This window comes from Vicugna pacos, chromosome 10 (genome assembly GCF_048564905.1).
Source record: "Vicugna pacos chromosome 10, VicPac4, whole genome shotgun sequence".
Classification (NCBI taxonomy): Eukaryota; Metazoa; Chordata; class Mammalia; order Artiodactyla; family Camelidae; genus Vicugna; species Vicugna pacos.
This window is the reverse complement of record NC_132996.1, coordinates 39006003-39033764: the sequence shown is the minus strand read 5'-3', so window position 1 is coordinate 39033764 and position 27762 is coordinate 39006003. Positions and strand designations below refer to the sequence as shown.

At 47.6% G+C, this 27762-nt stretch overlaps 1 protein-coding gene across 6 annotated transcripts in view; it reads left to right on the top strand.

Moving 5' to 3' along the window:
• Window positions 1-6551: 6551 nt before the first annotated feature.
• PLEKHA7 (pleckstrin homology domain containing A7) overlaps window positions 6552-27762 on the top strand; it is a 195089-nt gene continuing 173878 nt past the window's right edge. For all 6 annotated transcript variants that reach the window (XR_012076601.1, XR_012076599.1, XR_012076598.1 and 3 more), the window contains exons 1-3: window positions 6552-6665; window positions 6782-6858; window positions 6947-7004. Coding sequence is in view for 3 of the 6 variants with exons in the window: in XM_072969604.1 (XP_072825705.1) it covers window positions 6580-6665; window positions 6782-6858; window positions 6947-7004 (221 nt within the window). In the remaining 3 variants the exon portion in view is untranslated. The remainder of the gene's footprint in view (window positions 6666-6781; window positions 6859-6946; window positions 7005-27762) is intronic.

The following is a 27762-nucleotide window of genomic DNA, read 5'->3' as shown; positions in this document are numbered from 1 at the left end:
AAAAAAAAAAAGTTAAATAAATAGCCTACTTACCTTCCCCCCTCCAAAGAAAAAAATAAATAAATAAATAACGAATATCTGCTGTGTACTTTACACTTAGGGCACATATCAAATTTAGACAGTGCAGGCTAGCCATAATTCATGTGGTCAATGGCTACTATTTGGGGAAGTACAGAGCTAGAATATATAATATAAATATTTTTGCTAATAATTCATTGGATTATATTACTAGTACTTGCAAGAATTTCTTAATCTTATAAGGACAATTATAATGCATGCATTGTTTTTATGGTTGTTTTTACATTTACAGGTTTGACTTTGAAACAAAGTTGTTACAGAATTGGCTATCTCTCAGTAAAGCCTTGTAGTTTCCATCACGTAGGTTTTATACATCTGTTTTGCATATACTTTTTCATTAAGGTTATTCCTAAATTGTTTATGTGTTTGCTACTGTTATAATGGGGAGAATTCAACAGGTTATTAAACTATTAATTTTGTAATATTATCTTGGTCCTGAATTCCCTTATTAATTCTAAGCATTTAGGGTTGTTCTCCATGTTTTAAGGCATTATGCCGTATTATCTGCAAATAAAGGTAATTTTATTTCTTTCCCAATACTTAAATCTTTTATTTCTGTTTCGAGTTTGACTGTATTGGTAAGAAATTCTAAAACAACATTAAATAATAGCATCACCATAGGTATGTTTGTTCTTTTTAAAAAATGTTTAATGAGCATGTCTTTAAATATTTCATTGTTAAAGAATGTTTGCATATGTCTCAGAAGTATACTTTCAATAGAAACATATGGTTATTTGTAATTTTCTGGCACATTTCTTAAACTTTTTATTTTGAGTTAATTGTACATTGCAAACAAGTTTGCAAAGACAGTAAAGAGGTCTCTATTTACCCTCCACCCAGTTCACCAGTGGTTACATCTTACATAACTACAGGACAATATCAAAATTAGAAAAGTGTGTGTGTTTGTATCATTCTATAGTCTACAGAATACAGACTATATCATTCCATAGTCATTTTATTGATTTGTATAACGACTATTGTAATCAAGATAGAGAACTATTTTATCACTATGAAAATCTTCCTCATGCTGTTCCTTTACCCACATCTTTCCCCTTCCCACCACCATCTTTCCCCTTCCATCCCTTACCCTGGCAACCACTGATCAGTTTTCCATCCTCATAATTTTTAAAATTTGAGAATGTCATGAAATCATATAATATGTGACTTTATTAGATTGGCTTTTTTCATTCAGTATAATTTGAGATCCATTCAAGCTGTTGTATGTATCAGTAGTTTGTTCCTTTTTATTACCAAGAAGTATTCCATGGTATAGATGAACCACCATTTATTAAGCCATTCTACTACTGTAGGACATTTTGTTTGTTTCCAGTTTTGGGCTATTATAAAAAGCTGCTATGAACAGTCATGTACACGTTTTTATGTAGATATGTTTCATTTCTCTGGGACAAATGTCCATGAGTGAGACTGCTGGACATGTGGTAAGTAAATGTTAAGTTTTTTAGGAAATTGCCAAACTGTTTTCCAGGATGGCTATACTATTTCACATTCCATTAGCAATGTGTGAGACAGACAGTTTCTCTGTACACTCATCAGCATTTGATATTATCATTGTTTTAAATTTTAGATTTGAAAATGACTTTACTTTTATTATTTTTTGTGATATTTTAAAAATTTATTATAAACATAGAAGATATGTTAAGTATCTGTCACTGCACAAAAAATCAAAACAAATTATTTTGTAAAGAATAAAAGAGAAAAATACAGTGACTACTAGAAAATATTTCCAAAATTAAAAATTTCCTTCCCAATATACTCTTTTTTAAAATTATTGAAGTATAGTCAATTTATAATATTGTATATTCTAACATAATTTTAAAAATGATGGCTTTCTCAAATACATCTTTTGGCATTTATTGAGATAATTTCAGGTATTTCATATTGGATCTCTTGATGAATTGTATTTTATCAGTAAGTATACCCACGTATTTTCCCCTCAACATTGCATTTTATTTTGGGGAGAGGGCAGGAGGAGTATGGGGGAGAAAGCAAGGTCCCACTGGAGTCCCTTAAGTGTATGAAACTAGTAGTACAGGGATGAGCCGAGACGACCGGGCAGATTACATGGAAGGCCCCCAAGATTCTTCTTTCTACTGATTTCTATACTCTAATGAAAACATGACACATGTAAGTGCCTAGTGCATGGTATTCAATAAATGTCAGTTGCCTTTTCTAGCATGGTTCTCCACAGGCTAGGCTGTACTTAGGTATTATCATCCTTCTCCTTTCAAGGAATGAGGCTCACCTAGAGAACTAGGCAACTAAACGTGCAGTACAGTGTGGGTAATGCAGTTGGCTGGCTTAGTGCAGTCTGTTTCCCCACCCTCTCTACTTCACTGTGCCAGGGAGGGACAAAGAGTAGTTTCCCCAGTGGCTGCCCAGGGTCCTAGCCAGCTTGTCTTAGCAGATTCCATGTGGAGGGCTGTGGGCTGCAAACTCAACTGTATAATGTTGAATATAGTTACCTGTGCTATACAGTAGAAACTTGTTTATCTACTTCATATATAGTAGATACTATCTGCTAATCTTGAACTCTCAATTTATCCCTTCCCACTCCTTTTATACCCTGGTAACCGTAAGTTTGCTTCCTATGTCTATGAGTCTGTTTCTGTTTTATAAATAAGTTCATGTGTCTTTTTTTTCTAGACCCCCACATATGAGTGATAATCATATGGTGTTTTTCTCTTTCTGGCTTATTTCACTTAGAATGATGATCTCCAGGTCTATCCATGTTGCTCAAATGGCATTATTTTATTCTTTTTTTATGGCTGAGTAGTATTCCATTGTATAAATATACCACTACTTCTTTATCTAGTCATCTGTTGATGGACATTTATGTTGTTTCCATGTCTTGGCTATTGTAAATAGTGTTGCTATGAACATTGGGGTGCATGTATCTTTTCAAATTAGAGTTCCCTCCAGATATATGCCCATGAGTGGGATTGCTGGATCATATGGCAAGTCTATTTCTAATTTTTTAAGGAATCTCCATACTGTTTTCCATAATGACTGCACCAAACTACATTCCCACCAGCAGTGTAGGAGGGTTCCCTTTTCTCCACACCCTTGAAGAAGGTCTCTTTGAGCTCATTTGGTGACTTATGAGCTTCATGAACTTGGATATCCAAATCTCTTCCCAGATTTGCAAAGTTCTCTGCCATTTTCTTTAAATAAGCTTTCTGCCTACTTCCCCCTCTGGAACTCCAATAATTCACAAATTATTTCTTTTGATGGTATCCTACAGATCATGTGAGCTTTCTTCATTTTTTTTTCATTCTTTTTTCTTTGTTCTCTTCTGATTCAATAATTTCAAAATTCCTATTTTCTAACTCACAAATTCTTTCTTCTTCTTGATCCATTCTGATGTTGATGCTCTTTTGCATTTTTAAAAATTTCACTCATTGTATTCTTACCTCCAGAATTTGTTTTTTTTGTTTCTAATGTACATTATAATTCAATAGCTGTACACACTACAAAGTGATTACCTATTTAATTATTTTTTATTATTTCTGTCTCTCTGCTGAACTTCTCATTTTGTTCATATATTGTTCTCCTGATTTCAATGAATTGCCCTTCTGAATTTTCTTGCAGCTCATTGTTTCCTTAAAACAGCATTTTGAATTATTTATTGGATAAATTGCATATCTCCATGTCTTTAGGAGTGGTTACTGGAAGGTTACTGTAATCCTTTAGTGGTATCATGTTTTACTGATTTTTCATGTTCCTTGAAGTTTTGAGTTGCTGTCTTTGCATTTGAAAGAGCAGTGCTCTCTTCCAGTTTTTATTAACTGCCCTCTTCAGTGCATCCAAACTTGTATTTTTTTGCTCCAGTGGTGTAATGGGACTTCACACCAAACCTGGACTTCCACAAAGACCCTCTTGTCTGTGAGTGACTTTCTAAGACAGTGTTTTCCAGGGCTCCTGCACCAAGTCTGAGAGGGGCTGAAGCTGGTTCATGGGCCCCTTAGGGCCCACAGCTGGGACCCAAGTCTGTATACCTAATTGTCTGAAGCATGTGTGGGTGAGATCTCCTCCTGGGTCCCTTGGCACATGGTGCTGGATCCCACAGTTTCCACAAAAGCACTCTTGTCCCTGGATGGATGCCATATTGTTGTTGAAGAGGGAACACAAATGAAGGGTATCTTGTTCAGCTATGATGCACCCTATGTGTTAATAGCAGCATACCACATACGCAGTTCTACATTTTGCATTTCACTTAATATCTCAGAGATTATTCTATATCAGTACATAGAGATCTATCTCATTCTTTTTAACAGCTGCATAGCATTCCACTGTAGGAGTATGACGTAATTTAACTCATTTTTAAAACTGAGGAGTAACTGACGTATAACATTATTTTAGTTCCAGGCATACAACACAATGATTCAGTATTTGTATATATTGCAAAATATCAGCACAATAATAATAGTCTAGTTAACATCCATCACCACATAAACCCATTCTTTCGGGATAGATACTTAGGTTGTTTTTCATCTTTTGTAACTATTGACAGTGCTGCAGTGAATACTCTAGTACACGTATGTTTCTGTGCCCCTGTGTAAGCATTAACGTAGGATAAATTTCTAGTAGTGGAATTGCTAGGTCAAAAGAGACATGCATTTAAATTGTAATAGCTGTTGCCAAATTGCCTTCAAAGAGACAACCATCTTACAGTCCCACCGACAGTGAACAAGAATGTCTTTCCCTATGATGTGCATTTCTGCCAATCTGATAATAAAAAACAGTATCTTACCTTAATTTTAATCTGCATTTCTCCTATTACGAGGGAGTTGACTATTTTTTCACTTGTTTCAAAGCCACTTGCATTACTTTTCTGTGAACTGTGTGTTCATGTCCTTTGCCCATTTAATGCATTCTTTTAAATTAATGTTTAACAACAAAGACACTACTTTTCCCTTGTCATTTGCTCAAGAATTTCGTCAAAGGCAGGAGGCCCTCTCAGGCAGGTTTCAAGGTCCTCCACAATCACACCAACTCTCTCTTTCTAACTCATATCAGCCCCATTCCCCAATACACTGTGTGTTCCCAAGGAAGGGCACCTTTATGGTCTCCTCAACATCCCATACCCCTCCCACAATCCTGTGTTTGCTCTCCCATCCCTCCCTTCTCAGGTGCTCTCTTCCCACTCAAATCTGACCAGTCCTTCAGTGTCCAACCGAATTCCACCTGTCTGGGGTGCCTTTCTGAATGTAGCCTACAGTCTCACTTTCATGTGAGCTTCATCCCTCAAAGGCTGGGGCTGACATCTCCCAGAGCTCAGGTTCGACTCTGTCCACGCTCAGTGTGCAGGGCTGTCAGTATGGAGTGTGTTTCATGCACTCGTCCAGCATTTATTGACTGTATACATGAGTCAGGCGCTATTCCAGGCACTGGGGATACGGCTGTGTATGAGACAGACCAAGGCCCTTCTTCATATCCAGCTGACATTTTACTGGTGTGTGTGTTAATATACAACAAGAAGGCAATTTAAAAAACCACAAATAATAATGTCAAAGTGCACACATGTAAAGAAATAGATAGTAAGTGGAGGACGGAAAGGGTTTCCTTTGGACAGCGAGGTCCCGGCAGGGATCCTCCAGAGGCTGAGACAAGAGCAGAGACCTGAATATGAGAAGGCAACAGCCATGTAAAGAAGCTTCCAGAGGCCCCACCTGTAGGGTCTGCTCTTCTAAAGATGGATGAGATGCAGCTCAGCTCTCAGCACCTCTCTGTCACTTGACAGGAATTAGAGGCAGAAGCCTTTGATTCCTGCCACTTCAGGGCTGTGTGTCTGTGTGTCGGGGAAGGACCTGCGCCCTCCTCCTTCACATGCCAGGTGCAAACTTGGGAAAATGAAATCACGCCAGACCTGGGGTTAATAGAGCACCTACTACGTGCCAGGGTCCAGTTATGCACTTTACACCACTTCTATTTTAATCTTCTATTATAATCTACAGAATAATCCCATATAGTATTTATTACTAACTTTGTTTTACAGAAAAAGAAACCGAGGCTCGGAATATGGAAGTAACCTGTTTAGGTTATTAGAAAGTACAGTTCCGGGAGAGAGCTATGTCGTGGGGGTCCGGTGGGGTTTACCGACTCATTCGGGGAGCACCATGTTTCAGGAGTTTGCCCGCTGCGCCCCGAAGATGGCCCCCGCCCCGCTCGAGCCTCGGGGCCTCAGGGGCCAAGGGGCGCGCGGCGGGCTGGGGGCGGGGTAGGCGCGGGGACAAAGGCCGCGGCGACCGCGCTCCGGCGGGCCGGTGCGGCGGCGAACTCCGGCGGCGGCGCCGGGACTCCGCACGCCCGGGACCTGGCCGTGCACCCGCGTCCGGAGGAGTCCGCGCCGTGATGGAGCGCCCCGGGACGCCGCTGGGGCCCGCGCAGGCTGAGCCCGCCGGCCCGCCGCCCGCACCGCCCCCTCCCCCGCCTTCTCCCCCCCGCCCCGCGGCGGCCGCGGCGGCTCCGTGCGCGGCGAACATGGCGGCGGCGGCGGTCGGGCGGGACACTTTACCTGAGCACTGGTCCTACGGCGTGTGCCGGGACGGCCGCGTCTTCTTCATCAAGTGCGGCGCGGGAAAGCGGGGACGCGGGCTAGGGCGTGGGCCGGGCAGGGGTGTGGGGCCGGGCGGGCGCCCCCGGAGCGGCGGCGGCGCTAACAGGTGCACCTCTCTCCCCGCAGTGACCAGCTCCGCTGCACGACCTGGCTGCACCCGCGCACCGGGGAGCCCGTCAACTCCGGCCACATGATCCGCTCAGGTGGGCGCGGGGCCGGCGGGGTGGGGCGTTGTGGGGGCGCGCGCCTAAGCGGCCCAAGTTTGACTGGACTTTTCTCGCGTTTCCGCAGACCTGCCCCGTGGCTGGGAGGAAGGCTTCACAGAGGAGGGCGCCAGCTACTTCATTGAGTGAGTGACCCGGGCTCCGCGACCGCACCTGTGCCCAGCGGTCCGACCCGGTTCCCGCCGCGCCCCCGCCCCCTTCCCTCGTTTCCCGCTCGGGTCCTGGCGCGTTGGCCCGCACTGCGTCGTCGCCGCGCTTCTGTAGCGGTGTTTTGTGCCTGAGTTGTGTGGCGGGCTCCAGTGGGTGCGCAGGGTTGGGGGGGCTCATCGCCGCGGGGGAACCCGGGCGGGGGTCAGAATTCGGCCCGCTGCGGGGGCAGGCGTTACAAAACAGGATCTGCAAACTGCGCCCTGGACGCGGCGATTGGGCGGGATTTCGGCGCTGGTGTGATGGGCCGGACACACCTCCGCGGCGGGGTCTCGGGCTGCGGGGAGCGTGGCGGGTGCCGGCACCGGGATGGGTGGGGTGGGGAGAGCAGAAGTAGGAGTTTCGTCCGGGGTCCGGTAACTAGGTTGGGGAGAGGGGAAAAGAAACAAAGCTTATCTCGTCTGGGGTGCTTTCACTTCGGCCGCGTTCTCTGGGATGGTGGGGGGGAGTTGGAACCGCACCCCCCACTCCTATGTAGCGCGGGCCTGCAGGGGAGAGGTGGGGATGGGGAGGGCAACCAGTCAGCCAATAACATCCCTCGAAGACTCCTTGTCTCTTGGGCTGGTGTTTTACAGGGACAGTCTCGCTTCCACTAGTCAAGCAGTAGCTTTTCCGCAAAAGCCCGAGTGCATCGCCCTACTCGTCAGGTCCCCTAGACCTAGGTCTGTAGAAATGAAATTCAGGGACAGTAAGTTATAACGCTGTGCTGACGCGAACACTGCTGTAGTCTCTACTTGCCTACTCCGGGCTTGTACCTGGGTTGCAGCGTTTCTCAGCACCCCTCTGCCTGCTGGCCGGTGAGCTCATGAGGTCAGAAACTGCTTTTGATCCTTTACCCCAGTGCCTGGCGCAGAGTAGGCAGAGAATGTTTGTTCACTGAATGAATAAACTAGCCAGAGGATGGATGGTGGTGTATTTTGGAGGACTGTGAATCAGAATTACTTTCTTCAATAACTTGAAAAAAAAAACCAACCCACTGCTAGTCAGTATGGAGCAGCATATTCGAAGCTCAGATGGTCCTAGAAAATCCCAGAGCCTCCCTCCCCAGTTTGGGCTCAGGCAGGATGGTTGAAGCCCTGATGGATGAGATTTATAGAAATGAGCCCTAGCACTGTGACTGTGGTCCTGCTGTTGTGCCTCACATTGGTGTTTGAGAGAGAAGTTGGGGATCAGGCTGGGACCTCTAACCTCTCGGTCGGTGGCCCTCTCAGGCTCATAACTGCATCCGCTGATGTTTCTAAGATTTCTCCTGCGTGCCACACATTGTTCTAGGCATTGGGACTACAGAAGTGAATGAGGCAGACGCTGGTCTGGGTGCTCATGGAGTTGGCAATTGAGTAGAAGGGAGGGAGCAGAAAAATAAGCAAAAAAACAAATAAGAGTAATGTCAGATAGTGATAACTACTATATGAAAATTAAAATAAAGTGATATGATACCAAGTAATTGGGCGGCTTGGTCAGATAGGGAGGTCAGTGATGGTGTTTCTGAATAGATGAACTTTTAAGGTAAAATTTGAATGACAAGAAGGAGCCATCCTTGTGTTGATGAGGTGGCAAAGCAGCTCCGGAAGAGGGAAACAGCCAATGCCTGGGCTTTAAGGCATCAAAGAGCTTCAAGTTTAAGGAACGGAAAGGCCAGCGTGGCTGGGATGCAGTGAACAAGGGAGAAAGTGGCAGAAGAGGTTACAGACAGGAGACAGCTGAATGCTGTAGGGCTTTGTGAACCAGGGTTAGGAGTTTTCAGACTATTCTAAGCTCCGTCAGAAGTTATTGGAGGGTTTTGAAAGGGGAATGATGTGATCTGACTTGCATTTTTAGAATGGGTAGTCGCTCTACCTGCTCTAGAGTGGGCTGTAGGTGGGCAACTGTAGGGATAGTGGTAGGAGATTGTTGCAATATTCCAGGCAAGAGTTAATGACAGCATGACTGAGGTCGTAGCACCTGAGATGGAGAGAAGTGGTCAGATTCCAGCTTGGTGATTAGGATGCAGCTTGTGAGAGAAAGAGAAGGGTCATAGATGACTCCTAGGGGCTTGAGCACCTGAGTGGATGGTGCCAATATCATTGAGATGGGAAGGCTGGGAGGAGCAGTTTTGGGGTGGGGGAGAGCATGAGATCTTGTTCTGCCATGTTACATTTGAGATGTGAATTTATCCTAGTTAGATATATGAATCTGAAACCCAGGGGAGAGGACTGAAGAGGTACATTTGGGTATTATAGGTGTGATTCAGGGTCACAGGATTAGATGAAATCACCTGGGAAGAGAATGTAGACAGAAAGAGAAGATGACCAAAGCCCTGGGTTGGGGAGAGAGGCAGCTCCAGCAAAGGGGACTGAGAAGGAGTAAGAAGCTGGCAGAAAACCCTGGAGAATGAGGGACCCCAGAACCTAAAGGGCAGAACCTGACTGGAACAGGTGGAAGAGAATGTATGGGGTGAGGAAATGGAATCAGTAGGTAGAAGTGAATCTTTCAGGTGGTTTTAATACAAAGTACAGTTGAGGAACTAACAGAACTAGAGAGGGTGTGTGTGGGAGGATTGAGGGTGTCCTTTTTTAGAGGGAGATCATAGAGCATGGTTTGTTTGGATAAGAATGATCCAGTAGAGATGGAGAAATAGATGATGCAAGAAACAGGTGGACCAGCTGCTGGAGCAGGGTTTCTGAGAAGGTGGGAGGGAAGAGATCCAGAGCTTTAAGTCTCACTGGTTTCAGACGGGAACAGGGCATTTCATCCATTTGAGGGGAGGAAGGGCTGAGTGCCAGGGCTGATGCAAGGAGGTCAGGGTTGGTGAGGGGAGAGGTGGGTGTTCCTGTTCCTGTCTAATGGTTGCCTTTTCCATGAGGTGTACTAGGCATCTTGGGCTGGGGGACTTCGGGGGTGTGTAGGACGCCAGAGTCACATCCTCTCGACCTTCGTGTCTTTTGCTGACTCTTCTACGGTAACTGTGTATCGAGTCCCTGGTGATCGTCTTACAGCAGACCCTGGCTCCCTACCCCCCAGGACCTTGACTGAGTCCTCCCAGACCTGAGGGAAAGCAGTATGTGACAGGGTCCCCTGCTGTCAAAGGCGAACCACGTGGGGAAGCTGAGACCCTGCGACAGCTGATTATATTTCCTACTACCTCCGTGACAATTTCTTGAGAGACTTAACGGTTTGGGATTAATTATTTTTTTCCATACCTAAAAAATGTTTTGCTTCAGTCTGCTTTCTTAGATTTGCTGTGAGCATTTCTGAGTGTTTGGGGGTTTTCTTTTTTCTTTGTTTGTCCCTCCTGGAATAGGGCTCAGCTAGAGGGACAAAGCATGGGCACAGATGCTTTTCTTTTCCCTAGTGGATCCTTGGACTAGAAAGTTGTGTGAGGTTTTCAGGATGCATCAGTTACTGCTGATACTTAGCACATATTTGAATACTTTCCAAAGTCCACTTCTTGAAGCAGAAAATCTTGACCTAAGGCAGGTGGATTTTAGTTTTGATTTCTGCACTTTTGGCTCAGTTTTGGATTAATTCGGGATAAAACATGTAAGGAGTATACTCCTGGGTCCCCCAGTTCTGGACGGGGCGATGCTGATATGCCCTAAGAAGACTTCTTGTATTCTAAAACTTCTCTACTTTTCCATGAATGTCTTAGCCAGCTGGCAGGTTATGATAGTAATTGTGAGAACAATGTCACTAAGAGCAGCAGCAGTAATAGTAGTAGTAATTACGTAATAGCCTCATCTTTTCAAGTCCTTGAAAAATGCCAGGAGCTGTTTTATAACTGTTTTCTGATTTAATTCTCACAACAACTTGACGAGGTTGGAACTGTTACCAGTCCCATTTTATCCATGTGGAAACTCTTATAATCCTGGGCATTCGGGCAGCAAGGGACAATTGGCTTTTTCCGGTACCTTTTCTTATTTGATCCTTCTAACAGCCCCTAGAAGCAGCAAAGCAGAGGTTATTCCATTTTTCAGATGATAAAGCTCTGGTCCATGAAGGTTCAGTGATTTGGCTGAGGTGTTAGAGCTGGGACTAGACTGTAGGTCTTCAGCCTCTAATAGGTCACCATGGTAGTGGTGGTGGCTCCTACCTCAGGTTGCAGGTGGGAGCCGGCGTCAATACTTGAAGGAGACTTGCGCCACATGCTGTTGTTCTGAGTCAGGCCGCCCAAGGCTCACGGGGCCAGACCCCTTCTTTGTTTTGTTGGGAGTTGAGGTGCCTTGGAAGAGCAGCAGCCCTTGGTGTCCCATGCTGACTGGAGATGGTGCACGTCTCTGATTAGTAAGAAATGGAAGACATTAATTATTACATAGTAAAAATAATTTGGCAGACACAGCCTTTCAAACATGAAACCCATGAGGGAAAAGTTTTAGAAGAGGCCTTGGGAGCTCGAGTGTTACAGTGGGCTGGTCTTCAGGGGTTTCATGGAACCCTGTGGTTTGGATTCTTCCTCCAGCAGGCTTTGAAAAGTCCTGAGTCGTTAAGAAGGGTAAATGGCAGAGAAGAGGGGTCTTGGCTCCTCTGAGACTTCAGTGCCCTGCCCAGTGCTGGGCACTGAGTAGGTATTTGGTATTTACTGAAGCAGATCAGGGGTAGAGGAGACAGGGTAAGGTGGAGGAAGCAAAGCAGCCAGGAATCACACCTGTCAAGGCTGGTGCCCGGACCGCAGGCTTCTTGCTTGCTGTCAAGATCAGCACTCAGAGCAGTTACCCGGCCTCCTCTGGCTTCTTCATCTCATAGTCTCATGCTGTGCATCTGGGGAATGCGGCGTCTGTTGGCCTTTAGACCAGGCCTTCCACCTTCCTTGGTTGCCGGGCCTTGGTGTCTGCTGTTGCTCGGCTTCAGGGTCCCTGTGGGAAACAGCTGATTGCACAAGGTCTCTTCTAGCTTTACGTCTCTCATTTTTACCTTTGGAGCCTCCCAGGGCCATCCTGTGTAAGTGTCATCCTCCAAGGGAAGGCATTTCTGAGGCTCAGAATAAGACCATGGCAGGTCCTGGGGCAGGACTGCCTGCGTGGTTTGCAGGACCCTGTAAAAAGAAAGTGCAGGGCCACTTGTTCAAACAGCTGAAAAAAAGTGCCATTAAAGATATTAATGTGTAAACCTCTTTCCTTTCTTTTGCAGTCTTTGCCTCAACTTGTCATGACATTTTTATTTCCTATTTGATGTTATTCTAAGTTTAAAACAATTAAAAATTTAAATCATTAGCATACATTTTATGGTTCATCTCTATATTGTAGAGTATAAAGTTTTAAATGCAAACATCAGGGCATTGACCTCACAGGCTGTCACCACCACCACCTCCCACTCTGAGATACACGAGGCAACAGCACTGGTGCTCAGGCCCCCAGACGTGAATGAGGAGCAGCCGTGCTGGTGGGGCTTGGGGCTCCAGGGGCCTGGGAGTGGGCAGTTAACAACCTGTCCTAATGGGACAGGGTACGAAGACCAGGCATGAACCAAGGCTTCAAACCCTTTTGGAGTAATGCTAAATATCTAAGCTGTGTGTTTTTATATTCAGCAAACCCACTGTCCAGTCTGAAATTACAGTGAGAGAGGAGGAGTTGGGGAGTGAAGGCTGTATCAAGGGTGACAGGATGTCCAGTTGGGGGCCCCAGTTGGCTACAGGCAGCAGGTGTAGAAGGCCCTTCGGGAAAGCCGTGAATACTGGATGGCCCAGGAAGCTGCCCTCTTGAGGTTTAATTAAGCTATTACCCAAGGGACAGTCTTCCAGGCCACCTCTAGAGAGAAATGTCCTGTCTGCAATGCATTCCTCCCCAGGCAAATATTGAACTTCATGGTGCTGAAATTTGTCTTGTAGTGTGCCAACCTGTTAATTCAAGTATTTGTCATCTCTCTCATTGAGGTACTGCTGGGAACAGCAGTTGCAGCAACTTTATTTTGAACCAGAAAGCAACAGTTCCACAAAGAATTTCTGGGAAACTAGCAGCTTACATCTATTTAGAAGGGAAATTCTGAAACCTTTTGTTGTTGAAGGTTAAGAAAAGGTTCTCCCAGCTTGGCAAGCTTTGGCATAATCCCACAATTTATGTTTCACTTCCTGGTTGTTTCATCAAGGGTGAAAACTGGCTCATGGATTGAAACGTTGGGTCCTGTGCGAAAGGAACAAGAGAGGTGTTGTGTAGAGAGCTGGAGGATTAAGAGCCGTGATTTGTGCCGCGGTCTCAAAACCAACCTAGAAAAGATCTGGGAAAACCTCTTTAAGACAAACGGTGGCAAGTTGCTTTCTGAGGCTCTTTTTTTTTTTCAGAGACAGAACAGGGGTGGGTGGTGAGGGTGTTACCCCCTCTCCCTGACTCCCATGCCATGCACGTACGGAGGGCGAGTGTGAGTTTCTTGTGAGTTCATGGCATTCTCTCCATTCCCTTGATGTTTATGGGAGTAAATTTTGGGCTTCCTAAATTGAGGACTTTGGAAAAAGGGGCTTATATTAAGAAAGCACTTCGTGATGTGGACTATTTGGTGATTTAGTGAGGTGCCTACTTTAGTTTTCTGTGTCTCTAGAAAAGAGCATGGGTGTTTTGAGTCTTTTTGCTCAATGTAAGACAGCAGCATCTCAGCAAACGGGCAGAGTGTCTTCAGTAAATATTGACACGGGGAAAACATGGGGGAGTGTGGTTTTATTTGTCTGTTGTTTTTAAGTGACTGTCAAAACATTTACTTACCGATTTTCTGAACTGAAAAGTGTTTTGGGTTAATGATTTATTGTTTATGAAGTGCTTCATGAATATTATTTGGTTGGAGGCTCACAATTATGGCATTTTTAGGTGCAGAGATGTGGGCTCAGAGGGATGAAGTGACTTCCTGAAGTCATGTGCTACTTTAGGATGGGCATGTTGTCTCAGACCAAGACTTCTCAGACCAAAAGTTTAATGTCAAGAGGGTTAAGGCCAATTCACCTGGGAGACTGGGTGGCAGAAAACGTCCTCAGAATGGTCCTCTGGGCTGTACGTCTCTGAAGGAGGACGTGCAGACTTCCAGGAAGACACCAGCAGCTGTTGTGACTTCAGGTCGTCTCTTGTCTGGACTGAGTTGTGCCAGAACACCTTTCTCTCTCCACTCCAGCCTATTCATGGTCATCTGGATGTTGGCCTGGCGGCAAGGTTGGTTTTTCTTGGAGCCCAAAGCACAGCAGGGCAACTTTATCATGCAGAAAAATGTGTGGGGGTTGTTAGGTGGTGGTAGCCTGTGTAAAGAGGCAGTGAATAAGTGCATGGGCTCTAGAATCTGATTCCTTAGAGTCTAATTCAAGCTCCTCCATTTGCAGCTCCCTGACCCTGGCAGGTTACCTACTCCCTGTGAGCCTCACTTCCTCACCAGTAAAGTGGGGATAAATGTGATAAATACATGAATTAATTGATGAAAAGCATTTAGCAAGTGACTGGCTCGTAATAAGTACCCCAAAATGTGAGCCTCTCTTCTGTACATCCATTAAGCAATGAGATGTGACTCCTGGGCCCTAATTGTATTCAGCTGCTGCTGCAGGAGTCTGGTGCCCTTGGACTGGGGCTGCCTGGCTTATTAGGAGCAGGCAAACTCTAGGACTCAACTCAGGAATTGGTTTGGATCAATAAAAACTGTGTAACCATTGTGTTTATTAAAAAGATGTTCTTGAAGCATTTGCTTTTAAGTGGTTGAGGAAAAAACTAAAAAATATGCATGTGTGTATTCAGGGGAGTGGACGATAGAGCAGATGGGGCAAAGTGTTAACAGTGGGTGAGTCTGGGTGAGGGGTATATGGATATTCTTTGCACTATTCTTGCAACTTTTCAGCACGTTTGAAATTTTTCCAAATAAAAGATATTTTAAAAAATAACACTATATTACCTTGTCCCACAAGGGCTATGCTGTCCCAAGGTCGTGGGTACCTTGTCCAGGCTGTGGGGACCTGAGGACCAAGAGCCCTGGGTAATGAGGTGTAAAAACGGCTCCTGGTTTGTCTCTTTCCAGGCATTTAGAGGGCTGCACAGATGTCTGATCCTTAATCTGGGCAGCCACCTGGTTATCGGCTCTGACTGCTGAAGGACGGACATTGTCTGGTGCTGCCTGGGCCACAGATGTCACAGTAATAATCTCCAGGGTGCTTGATAGTTGAAAAACACATACATTCCTTTTAGAAGTAGGTATTTTTATTATTTTATTGTCCTCCTTTTGCAGATCAAGCATTTGAGGTCAGGGGTCCGAGAAGAGTAAAAAGATCTCTTCAAGGCCAGAGCATCAGTGGGGGAGCTGGAACCTGAACCTGGGTCTTCTTGACTACAAATTTGTGCACTGTTTCTATCATGGTACAAGGTGTCTTCTGGCTCCCATCACCTCTCTTCTACCCTGAATCCTCCCTTTACAGTCTGTTCCCCAAAACTGGTCCTCTATACCTTCCCTGATGATCCTGAGGCAGAAGCCTCCTTGGGCCTCCCTCGGAAAGTCCCCTGCAGGATAGAAGAGTGGTGGATGGGGTAGATGGTTCCCAGGCAGGGCAGTGGGTTGGATTCCTGGTGCTCTGGGGGAGTAGATCCCCCCGACTCCCCCCCCCCCCAGATGTCAGCTGACCACAGCTTAGGGGCTGATGAGCCTCTTAAGCCTGCTTAGAGCCAGGCTGTCTCTTTCAGGTTCTGCCAGAAGACCGTTTCCAACGTCACAGTTGGTGTTCTCAGGGTATTTCAGGGGCTTTTCCTGCCAAGGCAGAGCCCTCAGCCTCTTGAGGTCTGACAGCTTGAAGTTAGCATGCATTCTCTTCTAGCAGTTACTGGCTACCTCCTGTGTTTCCCCAGAACACTGCAGTTCGCGGGGCAGGGGTGGGGGTGGTGGACAGTGTGCTCGAGGGATGAAGGGGACCAATGTCCCATTCCAGCTTTATACCCAGTCCCCTCCCCTTGGGTGAAGTGGGAGATGAGATTATCTCCATCTTGAGAGCTGTGGAGGAAGAGCAATGCTTTAAGTTAATGCAGTAACCTCTGCAATAATCCTGTCCTCTCCGAACTGAGTTGTCTGTGCATGTCCACAGATAGTGCCTGGCTGGAGGAGTGTTTAACCAGAGGCTGGATGGTTTTTGACCCAGGATTTATCCAGACTCTGATGAAGAATCTACTCTTATGTCAGTCTCCACACTGGCTGATGTGGAGAGAAACTGAGGTCACTGTCTCCACCCTCCAGCAGTGCCCAGTCCAAGAGAGGAGAGGGACACTGGGCAGTTTCAGTATGGGTGAATGGGGCTGGTGGCCTGAGGAGGGAGCCTTAGGAAGCTTCAGGGGGTGAGTGTGAGGTAGCTGTGGAGAGGAGCAGTGGGCAGCCCGAGGCAGGAGGGGCCAGTGGAGGAAACACGAAGGAGCTGGGGGTGAGGGTATGTGAGTGCCTGTCTTGGAGAGGCCGGCACTGAGTTGAGTAGTAGGAAGTGGCTGGGCTTTAGGAGAGTGACGTAATCGGGGATTTTGCCTAGGGGTTCCCCAACCTCTGCGTCTGAGGGATGGTGCTGTGTGCTGGTTACAACATATGCATTCCAGAGTCCAAGTGCCTGGGTTGAAATGTTGGCTCTGCTGCCAGCTTGGGCAGGTCCCTCAAAGCTCTCTGTGTCTTCAAATGTTTCTTCATCTGCAAAATGGGGACAGGGAGTTACTGCTGATTTAGAACAGTAACTAGCAAATCGTACGTGCTGTATAACCAGCATTAGCTGTTAACCATTGTTCCTCCTACGAGGAAGCCCCCTTCTATGGTGGAATGCGTCACCATCGGCAGAGGTGCTTGTTCTCCTGGGGGACTCTTCCCGAGATCAGACTAGCAGGAGGGAGAATTGTGCTTTCTTGTGGAGACTTGTCTTTAAAAGGAGACCGGGCACTAAGTGGTCGGGGCTAAGTGTCAATGAAATGATTCTTCATCTTCGAAGCCCTGTCCAACCTGAGAGAAAATTGATAGGTTCCTCGCACTTGTGTTTGACACATTTTCCAAATGGGTGTGATTGATTTCCTCCTGGCCCGCCCTCCACCGCCACCCCAGGGAGAGGGTTCCCAGATATTAGTGTTAGTGTTTGCACCGCCTGGCAGGGCATCTGAGCTCTAGGTTTTGGAGGCACTAACCCTGGTACCTGTGTTAGAGCCCTTGATGTGGGAGCAGCGGGGTGGGGGGGAGACAGGAAGTAGACGTGGCGTTCTGGACTGGGGATGAGCATTATTACAAGCTCCACGGGTGACTCTAATGGGCTCTGGGAGTGAAAACGTCTCAGAGCTTCAGCTTCCCGCTCTGTGCAGTGACGACAGTGCTGCTTTCCTCTCTAGTATTATTTGAGAATTAAATGCGATGGCCTATCTGAAGCTCCTAGCTTCTGTTTGGCACATAGTAGGTGCTCAGGCCTTGTGAGCCCTTTTCTTTACAGAGTACGTCTGTCGGGATTAGTTAGATGGAGCTGTGAGAAAAGCCTTGAGAGAGTGTCCATGGGTACAGCTGTCTGTAAGGCCCAGCCTGTGATCCCGGTTAGATCCTGGGGGGCCGGGCTCCCCGGGGGCCTCTTGTTTCCTCCTTGGAGGTTAGCAATGTGCTGCCCTCCCCTCTGCCCAGACGGTGCTGTCAGCCCCTGAGGTTGGCAGTGGGGCTGGTCTTTTGGGTAACCACTCAGTGGGGACTGTGTCTGCCGGGGGTGCAGGCTGGCTGGTCCACATCTCGGAACCCCATGACCACTTAGCGAGCCTACTGAGGACAGAGGGGCTGGGGCGAGGGGTGGCTTATTCTGAGTGGTTGACAGTGATAGCCAGAGCAGGCAAGCAGGCGGCAATTAAGTTGAGAAATGCGAATGCTTCCTCTGTGTGGGAGAATAAATGTGTCCCTGCAGACAGTTGTGATGATGAGTGAGTCGCAGAGGCGTCTAGTGTTGCAGTGTTTCCTGAGCTGGTCCTGGGGGAGACGGGTGGGGGCAGGACTGTGACTCAGTGCCATGAAGGGCTCACTAGCTCCCTGGGGACAGTGTCAGGCACAGAGTCGTTGCTCGACCAAATCGGCATAGCTTATTTGATTTGACATTTGGTGTGATCCTCTCAACACTGGCAGGTACACAAGGAGAGAGCGTTGATTGGAGTTAGGAGTAAATTGGGGTTGTAAGCTGCTGGGTGAGGAGGGGCACAAAGTCAGTGGTCAGGGTCCCTGGGAAGGCAGTTTGTTCTCTTCCCTGCCCATTAAAATGTTTGGAAAGATTTTTTTTCTCCACATTTTGACCTGGGGATTTAAAAAAATTAGACACATGAATGCTGTGAAGCTAAATATCTATAATCACTGTACCCGTTAATGCATTTCTAAACGGAATTGGCGGCACCTGGAATTACATCCATTTACCGAGGCTTTGAGTAATTACATTTTTTTTAGCCCTGGTGTGTAGGTGGGAGCTGGAGAGAGCTCAGTCGGCCTCTACTTCAACTTTCTCCCAGCCCTCCTCACCTGAAAATGCATGGATGTGTTGGTGTGTTTGGCACCATATGGTTTCTAAAACTCAGAGGCGATATTAATTCTTTGGGGGAGGGAATAGTAATTGGCTTCCTGGTCTGCGAATAGATGGATATTTAAATTAGAATCCAAAGCATGCTCTTCTTATTAGAAAAGCTCCGTGTTTCTGAGGAGCCCAGTGATTTGAGAGGTAATGATTGTGTCATGCAGTGATCTTGCTGGGCCTTTCCAGGCTGCTCCTTGGGGCAGAGTGGATCTGGTTGGTGCTGGATTGCCTCCTTGAGTTCATGGAAAGGTTTGAGTTTTTTTTAAGGCCTCTGTTGGATTTTGCTTGCTTTGGGGGTGCAGTAAGCTGAGTGCTGGGGCGGGGGACTGTCACACTGCGAAGCCCGTTGCTTTTGTTGAGTCCTTATTTATTTGTTTATTTTACAAATGTTTATCTGGTGCACACCATGTGCACTGTTGTAGGGGCTTGACAGACAGGCTTATATAATCCTCGTACCTCCCCTGTGAGGCCGGTCCTCTTATGATCTGCATTTTACAGATGAGGGAGGTTACGAATTCGCAGCAAAGGTGTTCGGTGGCAGGGCTGGCATTGCCCGTTTTAGGGATGGATGCTCCCGTCCCGAGTCCCATCCAAAGTGGAAAGAAGATTTTGAAAATAAACTCCTCTTCATAGTGAAAAGGTGTGGCCTTTTGAGGAGCGTTAGCAGGAAAACCTCACATCTTGTGCTTTCCTGTGCCTCCGGGTTATGGCTCAGATCCCAGTGCTCATGCATTCCTGGTGGGAGGAGGGGGAGGCAGTCTGTGGGCTGAAGCAGGGAGAAGGCGGCTGGCTTTTCTGTCCCCATAGTCACCTCAGGGGTGTTGTAGGGGAGTACTGGCCACATGGGGGAGTAGGCAGAAATGTCTTTGGCTCAGGGCAGAGCCTCTGGGCAGGGGAATCTCACTGGGTTCTGACAGATCCACAATTTGCATAATGTGAGAAAAGGACCCTGTAGCTCAGCCTGGGACTTACAGGCAGAGAGTCAGAGTTTAAGGTGTGATGTGTTCTGTGGCCCAAGACGGTTTGTCTTTGCTGAAGACCTCAAGTTCTTGACTTCCTTCCTGCTGATTGATAACCCCCCAACCACCCCCCCCCGACCCCCCCCCAAGCCCAGGCAGCCCCTGCCTGCCTCGGGTGTTGTTAGCAGGAGGGATGGGTGGAGGGACCACTTCCCTGAGTGTTGAGGGCTTCTGACCAGACTCAGACTCACACATAGTTAAGCTGTTCCCACTCCAGGCTTTAGATAGGGCACCTATGGGGTCATGAATGAGCACCCGGGCTTGGCAGCCCAACTTCGTGGCTGCAGAACAAAGTTTTAAACAAAATAGGGCAAACGCGGGTATCTACCTACTCCATAGGACTTTTGCAGTGGCTACATGAGAACAATACCTGTGAAGTACTCAGTCCCCAAAACATGGTATAGTTTAACGAAGCTTGGCAAATATTTCCATTAACACAGGGTATTCTGTCTTTTTTCCGTAGCGGCTGTGCTGGTCCAAGTGAATTTGGGCAATTCCTTGTCTTCACATTCCGCAGCGACTCTTGTCTTCTGATGTACACAGAGGGTACCTGTGGATACTGCCCAGCTCAGATTCTTTAGTTATGGGTGCTTTCTAACAGAGGGCATTGAACATCCTGATGCATTTTGCCCAAGGGGTTGAAAACATCCAACTCTACTTGCTGTTTTTAACCACAGCTGCACGCTAAGTATGACCTTGGCCATAAAACCTGATGGGTTTCGGCACTTCAGATACAGTTGCAGCAAAGGTTGTGTCTGGCCTGAGCCCTGGCTTGCTTCCCCTGGGCAAGGGGGAAAGTAGCCCTGGTGATAATGGAAAAATAGAGAGGGGAGGCAGGGTTCAGTTTAGCATTTGCGTCCAATTTTGTTGTAAGCCTGGCACCATATTTATTGTATTCTGGGGGGATCTATCAGGGAGCCCAGGGAGCTAGCTAAGTGAGATGTCTGCACAGCCTCAGGTGCTAGGATGGTCAGGCGGTGTGTAATGAAGTGTCAGGGAAGTGGCGCAGGTACAGCATGGAAAGGAGTGTCCAGGAGGAAACAACTCAGGGACTGGAGGAGTCAGGGAAGACCTGGGGGGGTCTTGTGAGCTGGGTTGGGTAGAGATGAGAGGAGGAGCCGGTGGCTCAGGCAGGGGGACCAGTATTCCTCATTTAGAGGGGTCCCTTCATACTGAGCACTCAGCGGGTGCCGGGCACCGACCTGGGCACTGTGGATACCAAAATGGGAAAAGCAGAGTAGAGAAATCAGCACTAGGAGGCAAAAGGGCCCAGTGGTTGGGAACATGGTCTACCACAAGATTATCTGCGTTTGAATCCCAGCCCCACCACTTACTAGTTTGTGGATCCTGAGCAAACTGTGTAATATGGAGCCTCAGTTTCTTCCTCTGTAATAAGGAGATAATAATAATTGTGGTGGAAATTAAATAAATTAATACAGAATACTGAGAATAGTCTTGAATATAGAAAGTGCGAAGGAAAGTGCTCTTGAGCGTTGGCTATTATTATCACTAGAATATGAGCTTCAGAGGGGCAGGCATTTTGTCTGTTGTGTTCACTGCTCTACCACTGGCTCCCAGAAGGTACCTGGTATTTGGTAGGCATTCAGTTAATGAATCAAGGTGCCGTTGGTGTCCTCAAGGAGCCTGGGAGCTTATTCTCTGGTGGGGACACAGACGTCAACAACTAGAGGATACTGTGCAAGTGATTTGATAAGGGAAGCATGGGGGCTGGAGGGGCACAGAGAAGAGTGGCCAGGGGAGGCTTCCTGGGGGTGGTGGGAGCCTGAGCTAGACCTTGAGGAACAAGCAGGGATTTGTTGGATGATGATAGAGAGTTTGGATGTTCAAGAGAGAGGAAGCAGCATGAATACACATGTGCAAGGACATTGGGAGAGGAAGGAGGCTGCAGAGAGGGCTGCTCAGAGGATTTGGGCCTTCACCCTGAGGGTGATGTGGACCTGGGCTTACGCAGGGGTGTGACGGCCCCACTGTGGTTGTGGGGGAGGAAAGTGGGATATGCTGGGGGTGCTGCTCATTCTCCCAGACTCCAGCTCAGGAGACCATTGAGGTGGGGCTGGAGGAAGTAGGTTGAAGCCTGAGAGAGATCCCACCTGGCAGGTGAGGGCTTGGCCTCCAAAGGGGGAGAAGTCAGGTAATCCACACGACTGTCTGGCAGCACTCCTGCCTTAAAATAGAAAGAGATGGAGATAAAGAGTGAGTGGTGGTGTGAGTGTCCGAGGGGTGACCTAGTTAGAACCTGACCCCCTGGAAGTGTAAGAGCCATCCTCGCTCAAACACCAGAGCCTTCTAAGGGGCAGCTGCCAAGGGCGGCCTTGCCCTTCTTACCTCTCTCACCCCTGCTCAGCCCTGAGCCACGTGCAGAGGTCCTGTCACCAGGAGGCCTCATGCTACTGATGGAGGACGTCTGGGTCCCGGGCCTGTGTGCTTCTAGGGACGGGTGTGGGGCTGAGGGTAAGAGAAATAAGGGGATGAAAGTGAGTTAATGGAATCAGGTTAGTGGAACCTATGTATTTAGCAATTCCAGCTGAAGCAGGCTTTGAGGAAAACCTGTTTATGTGTAGGCTTTTTTCCCCACAGTGTGTCGTAATTCCTCATAGACTTAATTATGTGACAGGCAGTAACACCCTTGTACTCCCTGTCCCTTCTCCCTCCAGCTTCCTTTAATCCCACCCGGAGGGAGCAGGAAAGAGGAGAATGGAGGAGGCTTTCACTTTTCTCTTAGACTCTGCCTTCATATTCCTTTGGTCCGTCCTGATTTCTCTGAGACCTTTGGGACTTATTTCTGTGGCTGATAATTCATATGCCGAGTCTGCTGAGGGCCCTTTCCTAGGACTTTTAAACTTTAACTGAGGTTGTGGGTATGACAGAAGTTGTGTGAAAATGCCATTTGCAGATATGTGAGGTGGAACCATCTAACCGTTGCCCTGGTGGTGTTTTTCTGGTCTGCACTCCTGAGTCAGGAAGGTGCTCCAGGCTTGTTTCTGTAACCACATAACCACCACTTCACCACCTACTATGTGCTCGCCGGCCCTTCAGCCTCAATGGCCTTGTGAGGTCTGGGTGGCCAGCAGGGGTTGCCTCCACCTGTGACCAGCAGGTGGATGATTGTATCTGGTGAATTGGAGCCTGAGGCCACGTTTAAAGTGCTGGGGACTTTGAGCCTGCAGGAGTGGGCTTCTGGTACCGAGCCTGAGGGAATGTGCGGGAGGAAAGGGTGAGAGCCTCCGCTTCCGTGCATGGCTGGAAGGTGGGAAAGGTAGACAGAATGCTCAGTGGTGAGATGATGGCATGGAAGAGGATTCCACAGGATCAGATCAAATATCACTTAAGGGTCTGGAGGGGATTTCGCAGACATTGAGGTACTTTTCTGTAACCAGCACTTTTCACAGATTATTTGCTTTGCTCCTCATGGTAGTACTAAAAGGTGTTATTCCCCACCCCCCTTTTATAAATGAGGATTGAGGATGCAGAGGTCCAGGGAGGCTGTAAATCCAAGGTCACACAACTGGGAATGGCTGGTGTGTTATGACTCTGTCAGCCAGCTTTTGTATATCATGATATATATTAATTCATCTAAACCTCACAAGAACCCCACAGGTGGTGTATTATGATTTTCATATACATACATGGAACTGAGACCCAGAGTCACACATTTGAAGGTGGAAGGTGCTGGGCCTTGGACCCAGACCTCCAGGTGCCTCACTCGGCTTCCTTAAGAGGTAGTTCTGCTTCTGCCTGGAGTGGTTTGCCCTTGAGCCAGCCAGCTCTTCAGGGTGGGGATGGGGATGGGGTCTGCGAAAAGGTGGCACTAGTGGTGAGTCCTGCTGGGAGAGGCCCCTCCTGGCCAGGTGAGAGTGTCCCCATCTCTCTGGCACACAAACACAGAGTCACTTGGTTTCCTGCCTACAGCTCTGCAGCCGTGCAGTTTCCACACTTGTATGCCTTATCTTTTGGTCCTCCCAGTGCACGCAGCTGGAAATGCCCAGGACCACCTGCATCAGACTTTGGAACTTTTAAAACCTGCCGCCTCTCCTTTGAAATATATCCCCAATTAAACCATTCTCACCACCTGTTACCTGGACCTCAGCACTGTCGTCTGTTGCCTGGACAACTGCAGTCCCCTCCTGACTAGTCCTTGTGTTTCTCTCCCCCTCCCCCAGTACAGTAGCCAGAGATTGTTCTGCCCTGGACGTTGGATGAGCTCAGACCACCTGAGTGTGCCCATCTCACACACAGGGGATCCAGAGTCCTCACAGTGGCCCTTGAGGCCCTGTGCCATCTGCTCCTGCCCCTAACCCCGTTACCTCGTTTACTCCTGTACTCCCCGCTGCTCTGCTCGAGCCACGTCAGCCTCCTTTCAGTGTGAGCACCACCGGCTCACTCCTCTGTCTGGAATGTTTTCCTTCAGATACTCCCATGGCCTGCTGCTCCTCCTCTTCCTTAGGTCTCTGCTCAGGTGTCACCCTTTCATGGTGGCCTTTCTCAACTCTTCTTCCCTAGCACAGCCTATCTCTGTATTTTTTTTTTTTTTTTAGAATTTTCAACTTGAGCCAGGCACATTATATTTTAATTTGTTTGTCTCCCACTAGAATTTAACGTCCATGATGACACAAAATAGTGCCTGTTTTGTTCAAGGCTGTACCTCTGGTGCCTGGAATAGTATTTGGAACAAGTAGGTGTTCAGAAAATATTTTTTTTAGCTTGATTGAGGTATGATTGACAAAAAAATTGTACATATGTAAGACGTACTGTTTGATGTTTTGATATACATAAATATTGAGGAATGATCACCACAATTAAGCTAATTAACACATGTATCACTTCACATGGTTACTTTGTATGTGTGTGTGTGTGTGTGTGTGTGTTATGGGAAAATAATTGTTAAAGAATTTATCAAATTGTTCAGTGAACTTTGTGATAGTCTCTCCTTAGTCTCTCCTTGGGACTCTGCCTAGGAGGCCAGTCAGCCACTGAGTGCTGCCTCTCTGCTGTGGCCCGAGAGGCACCAGCCTTGGGTGCTTGGCTCAAGTATCCACAAAGATTCCTCTTCAGTGTGGGGACCATGTGGCATCCTTATTTATCTCCATGCTGGCTTCCAGTTACCAGTTCTAGGGAATTATCTGAAAATAGACATTTTCTGTCACGCCTGTTTACAGTGATCACAGCAAATTAAGATGGGTTTGCTGACTGGCTAACCATCAGGAGCATCTGAAAGCCCATTGAGTTCTCAAAGCCATCCAGATTCTTGCGGTGGTCAGAGGAGATGCTGTCATCATCTCTCGAAGTTCTCCCTGTGGAGTTGGAGCTGAGCCATGCCCAGGACAACAGCGTGATTCAGGGCTTGATGCAACAGACTGGAAGGAAAGCGGCAAGGCTGCGTGAACACCTGTTGTGTGTAGCACATGGCCGCAGTGATTATGTAGTCATCTCACTCTTAACCATGCTCCAACCTTGAGGTTGATTTTGAGTGCCTCTCTGATGGGATGGGGAAATTAAGACTCCAAAGTGATGAAGTCAAGGTTCTCACTGACTCCAGAGCCTTGGGAATAAGTAGGAGAGGATCTAAAGGGGGAACCCACAGCCAGGCTGTGAAGGCCTGTCAGTATCTGAGTCACAAGGGCAGTGTGGCATCAGGCAGTGGCACAGATGGAGAGACAGGAATGTTCTATCAAGTGTGGCTTGGATGGCTTTGAGACAGCTTGTTGAATATGAACAGGTGTTTTTGTTTTTTTTTCCCCATTATTACTTACCTGGGAGCAGAGAGAGGGTATCTTTAATGAAGCCCCGGAGATCTGGGGCTGGAGAAGCCCTAGTACCAACGTTCCCCCACATAGGACCTGTGCATCTTGGGGTCACCAGGGACCATCCCAGACATCGCTCATCTGACTACATGCAGCTCAGTCTGGCTTCAGGAGCAGCTTAGAGCAAACCTCACCAGTCTTGGCCATTTTGTGGTTGGAGAAGGCAGAATTTTGCTATGTCCTGGGTAGGGGAAGAGCCCGAGGAAAGAATAGGGACTGTGAAATGGGCTTCCCTGTCTTGCGGGGGTGGTAGTGCTGGCATGAACTAAATGTTTCTTGCTACCTAGCCCCTGCTGGTGGGATTGGAGCTGCTGAGAAAAGGCCTGTTTTCTTGATATCCATTTAATTAACTTGTTCATATAATCATTCATCCATCAGCATATATTATTAGCTCCTATTCTGTACCAGGTGGCACCATGCCAGATTCTGGGGCTACAAAAACAAGGATGTGTTCAGGGAATTCACAGTTCAGAGCAGGGAGAAAGACAAACCAAAGATGATATTCAGCACGTAAGGGCTGTGGGACAAGAAAACAGGGTGGAGTAGGAGCGTGGTGCCTAAGTCCACAGAGCTTTGGGTTGGCTGACTTTGCTTGACTCTTATCCCAACCCAGCCAGTCACTGGACGTTGGGCAAGCTCTTATTCTGGGCTCAGTGCTTACGTACTTTATCTTATTTATTCCTAAAATCAGCCTGGTGAGGTAAAGTTTTCCCCCATTTTATAGCTGAGGAAATTAAAGCTTGGAGAGGGCCAGTACTTTGTCTGGGTCACTCAGTAAATAAGTGACAGGACCAGGATTCTAACTTGGGTCTGACTTCAAAGTTCCTGTGCTTTCTGCTGGAACTGGGGGTGTTTCATGTGGGGAAGAGGACGCCCACAGGGAAATGAAGGCTGGCTACAAATACCTGAAGGGCTGTTACGTGGAACAATCTCAGTCTCTGGGAAAGCTACAGAGAAAAGTTTGGACTCCAGTTTTATAACAGAACCTTCTAAAATATCTCAGGGTGTAGTGAGTTCACTGTCACCAGAGGTAATCAAGCACAGGTGAAAGCAGTGGAGAGCGTTGAGTAAATGCCCGCTATCATTCCTGGGTATGGGTCCTCGGAGGGGGTACAGAAGGGAAGGGTTTAAATGTGTCTCTCCCAAGCCCAGATCTCCTCAGCAGACTCCAGGATTACATGTGCCTCCAGGAGTGGTGGGGCAAACACAGAGTTAGAATCAGAATTAGAAGACCTAGGTTTGAATCCTGGCTCAGCCCCTTACACTGTGTGACCTTGGACAGTGCATCCCCTGATCATGTCAGCCCCTCACCTGTTGGCCTTTCATAAGGTAGTGAGTGAGCAAGTGCTTTGTCAAGGAGAGAGGGTTCAAACACTTGGTTATTAACGGGTGCAGCTCTGGCCACCAGGAGTATGATCAACTTCAAGGAGCTTGGCTGTCTGAGCTGTGCCTATGAAACTTCACCCAGTGGTGATGGAGGACCCGTTAGGTGCAGGTGCTTCAGAGAACTGGCCCCAGGTTTGTGCAGAGCCCTCTGAAATATTTTGTGATAAAGTGCATTCTCCATTAATAGTGATAAGCAAGAGAGTCCCATGCTTTCACAGCCCATTGAGTGGAGGAGGCAGAGGAGAAACTGGGGCAGATGTTGAGAAGTGGGGGATCCAGGAAGTCTTCATGGAAGAGGTGACATTTGAGTAGGGCCTAGACAAGGATTTCATTATGCAAGGAAGGGGGCAAAGGGCTGGAGAAGCCAAGGGCATGTGCGAGGTATGGATAACGTGGAGGGAGAGAATCAGATGCTTGGGTGGGTAGGGAGTCTCCTTGTTGGGGTGGGCTGTTGCTTACCAGCTGGAAGACCCTTCCTTTCCTGAAATGGAAAATTAAACTCTCTGGTGGCTGAAAGAAATCCAGGTTTACTGCAGTTTGCTGGTGAAACATGGGTCATAAGGAGGCCGGGTGGGAAGGTTTGGGGAGGCTGTTTACATTCCCTTCATTTCTCAGATGAAGGTGAGGGCTGGAGGGGAAGAGAGTTTCCCAGAAGGTATAGAGTAAACTGAGGTTAGTACCAATGCGTGACACCTCCTCCAGGTTTTCACCATATTCCATGGATGAGTTGGCCCAGATACTGTTTTTCATGGTTCTGTTTCCTGATAGGCTGTTCCTCTTAAGAAGGAAAAGGAGGAGAGGGCAAAGTTGTATTTACCAAAGGGGCTGGTTGGGCAGGTCTTCTTGCTGAGGCCAGAGTCTTAGGCCAAAGTCAGCTGGGCTGGCTCCTAGTGGGTGGAGGTAGGTGGAGTCAGGGGGCTTTTGGTTGGGGTTGACCACCGGTAGGAACTGAGCTTTTCCAAGACACTGCCCCTGAGAACAG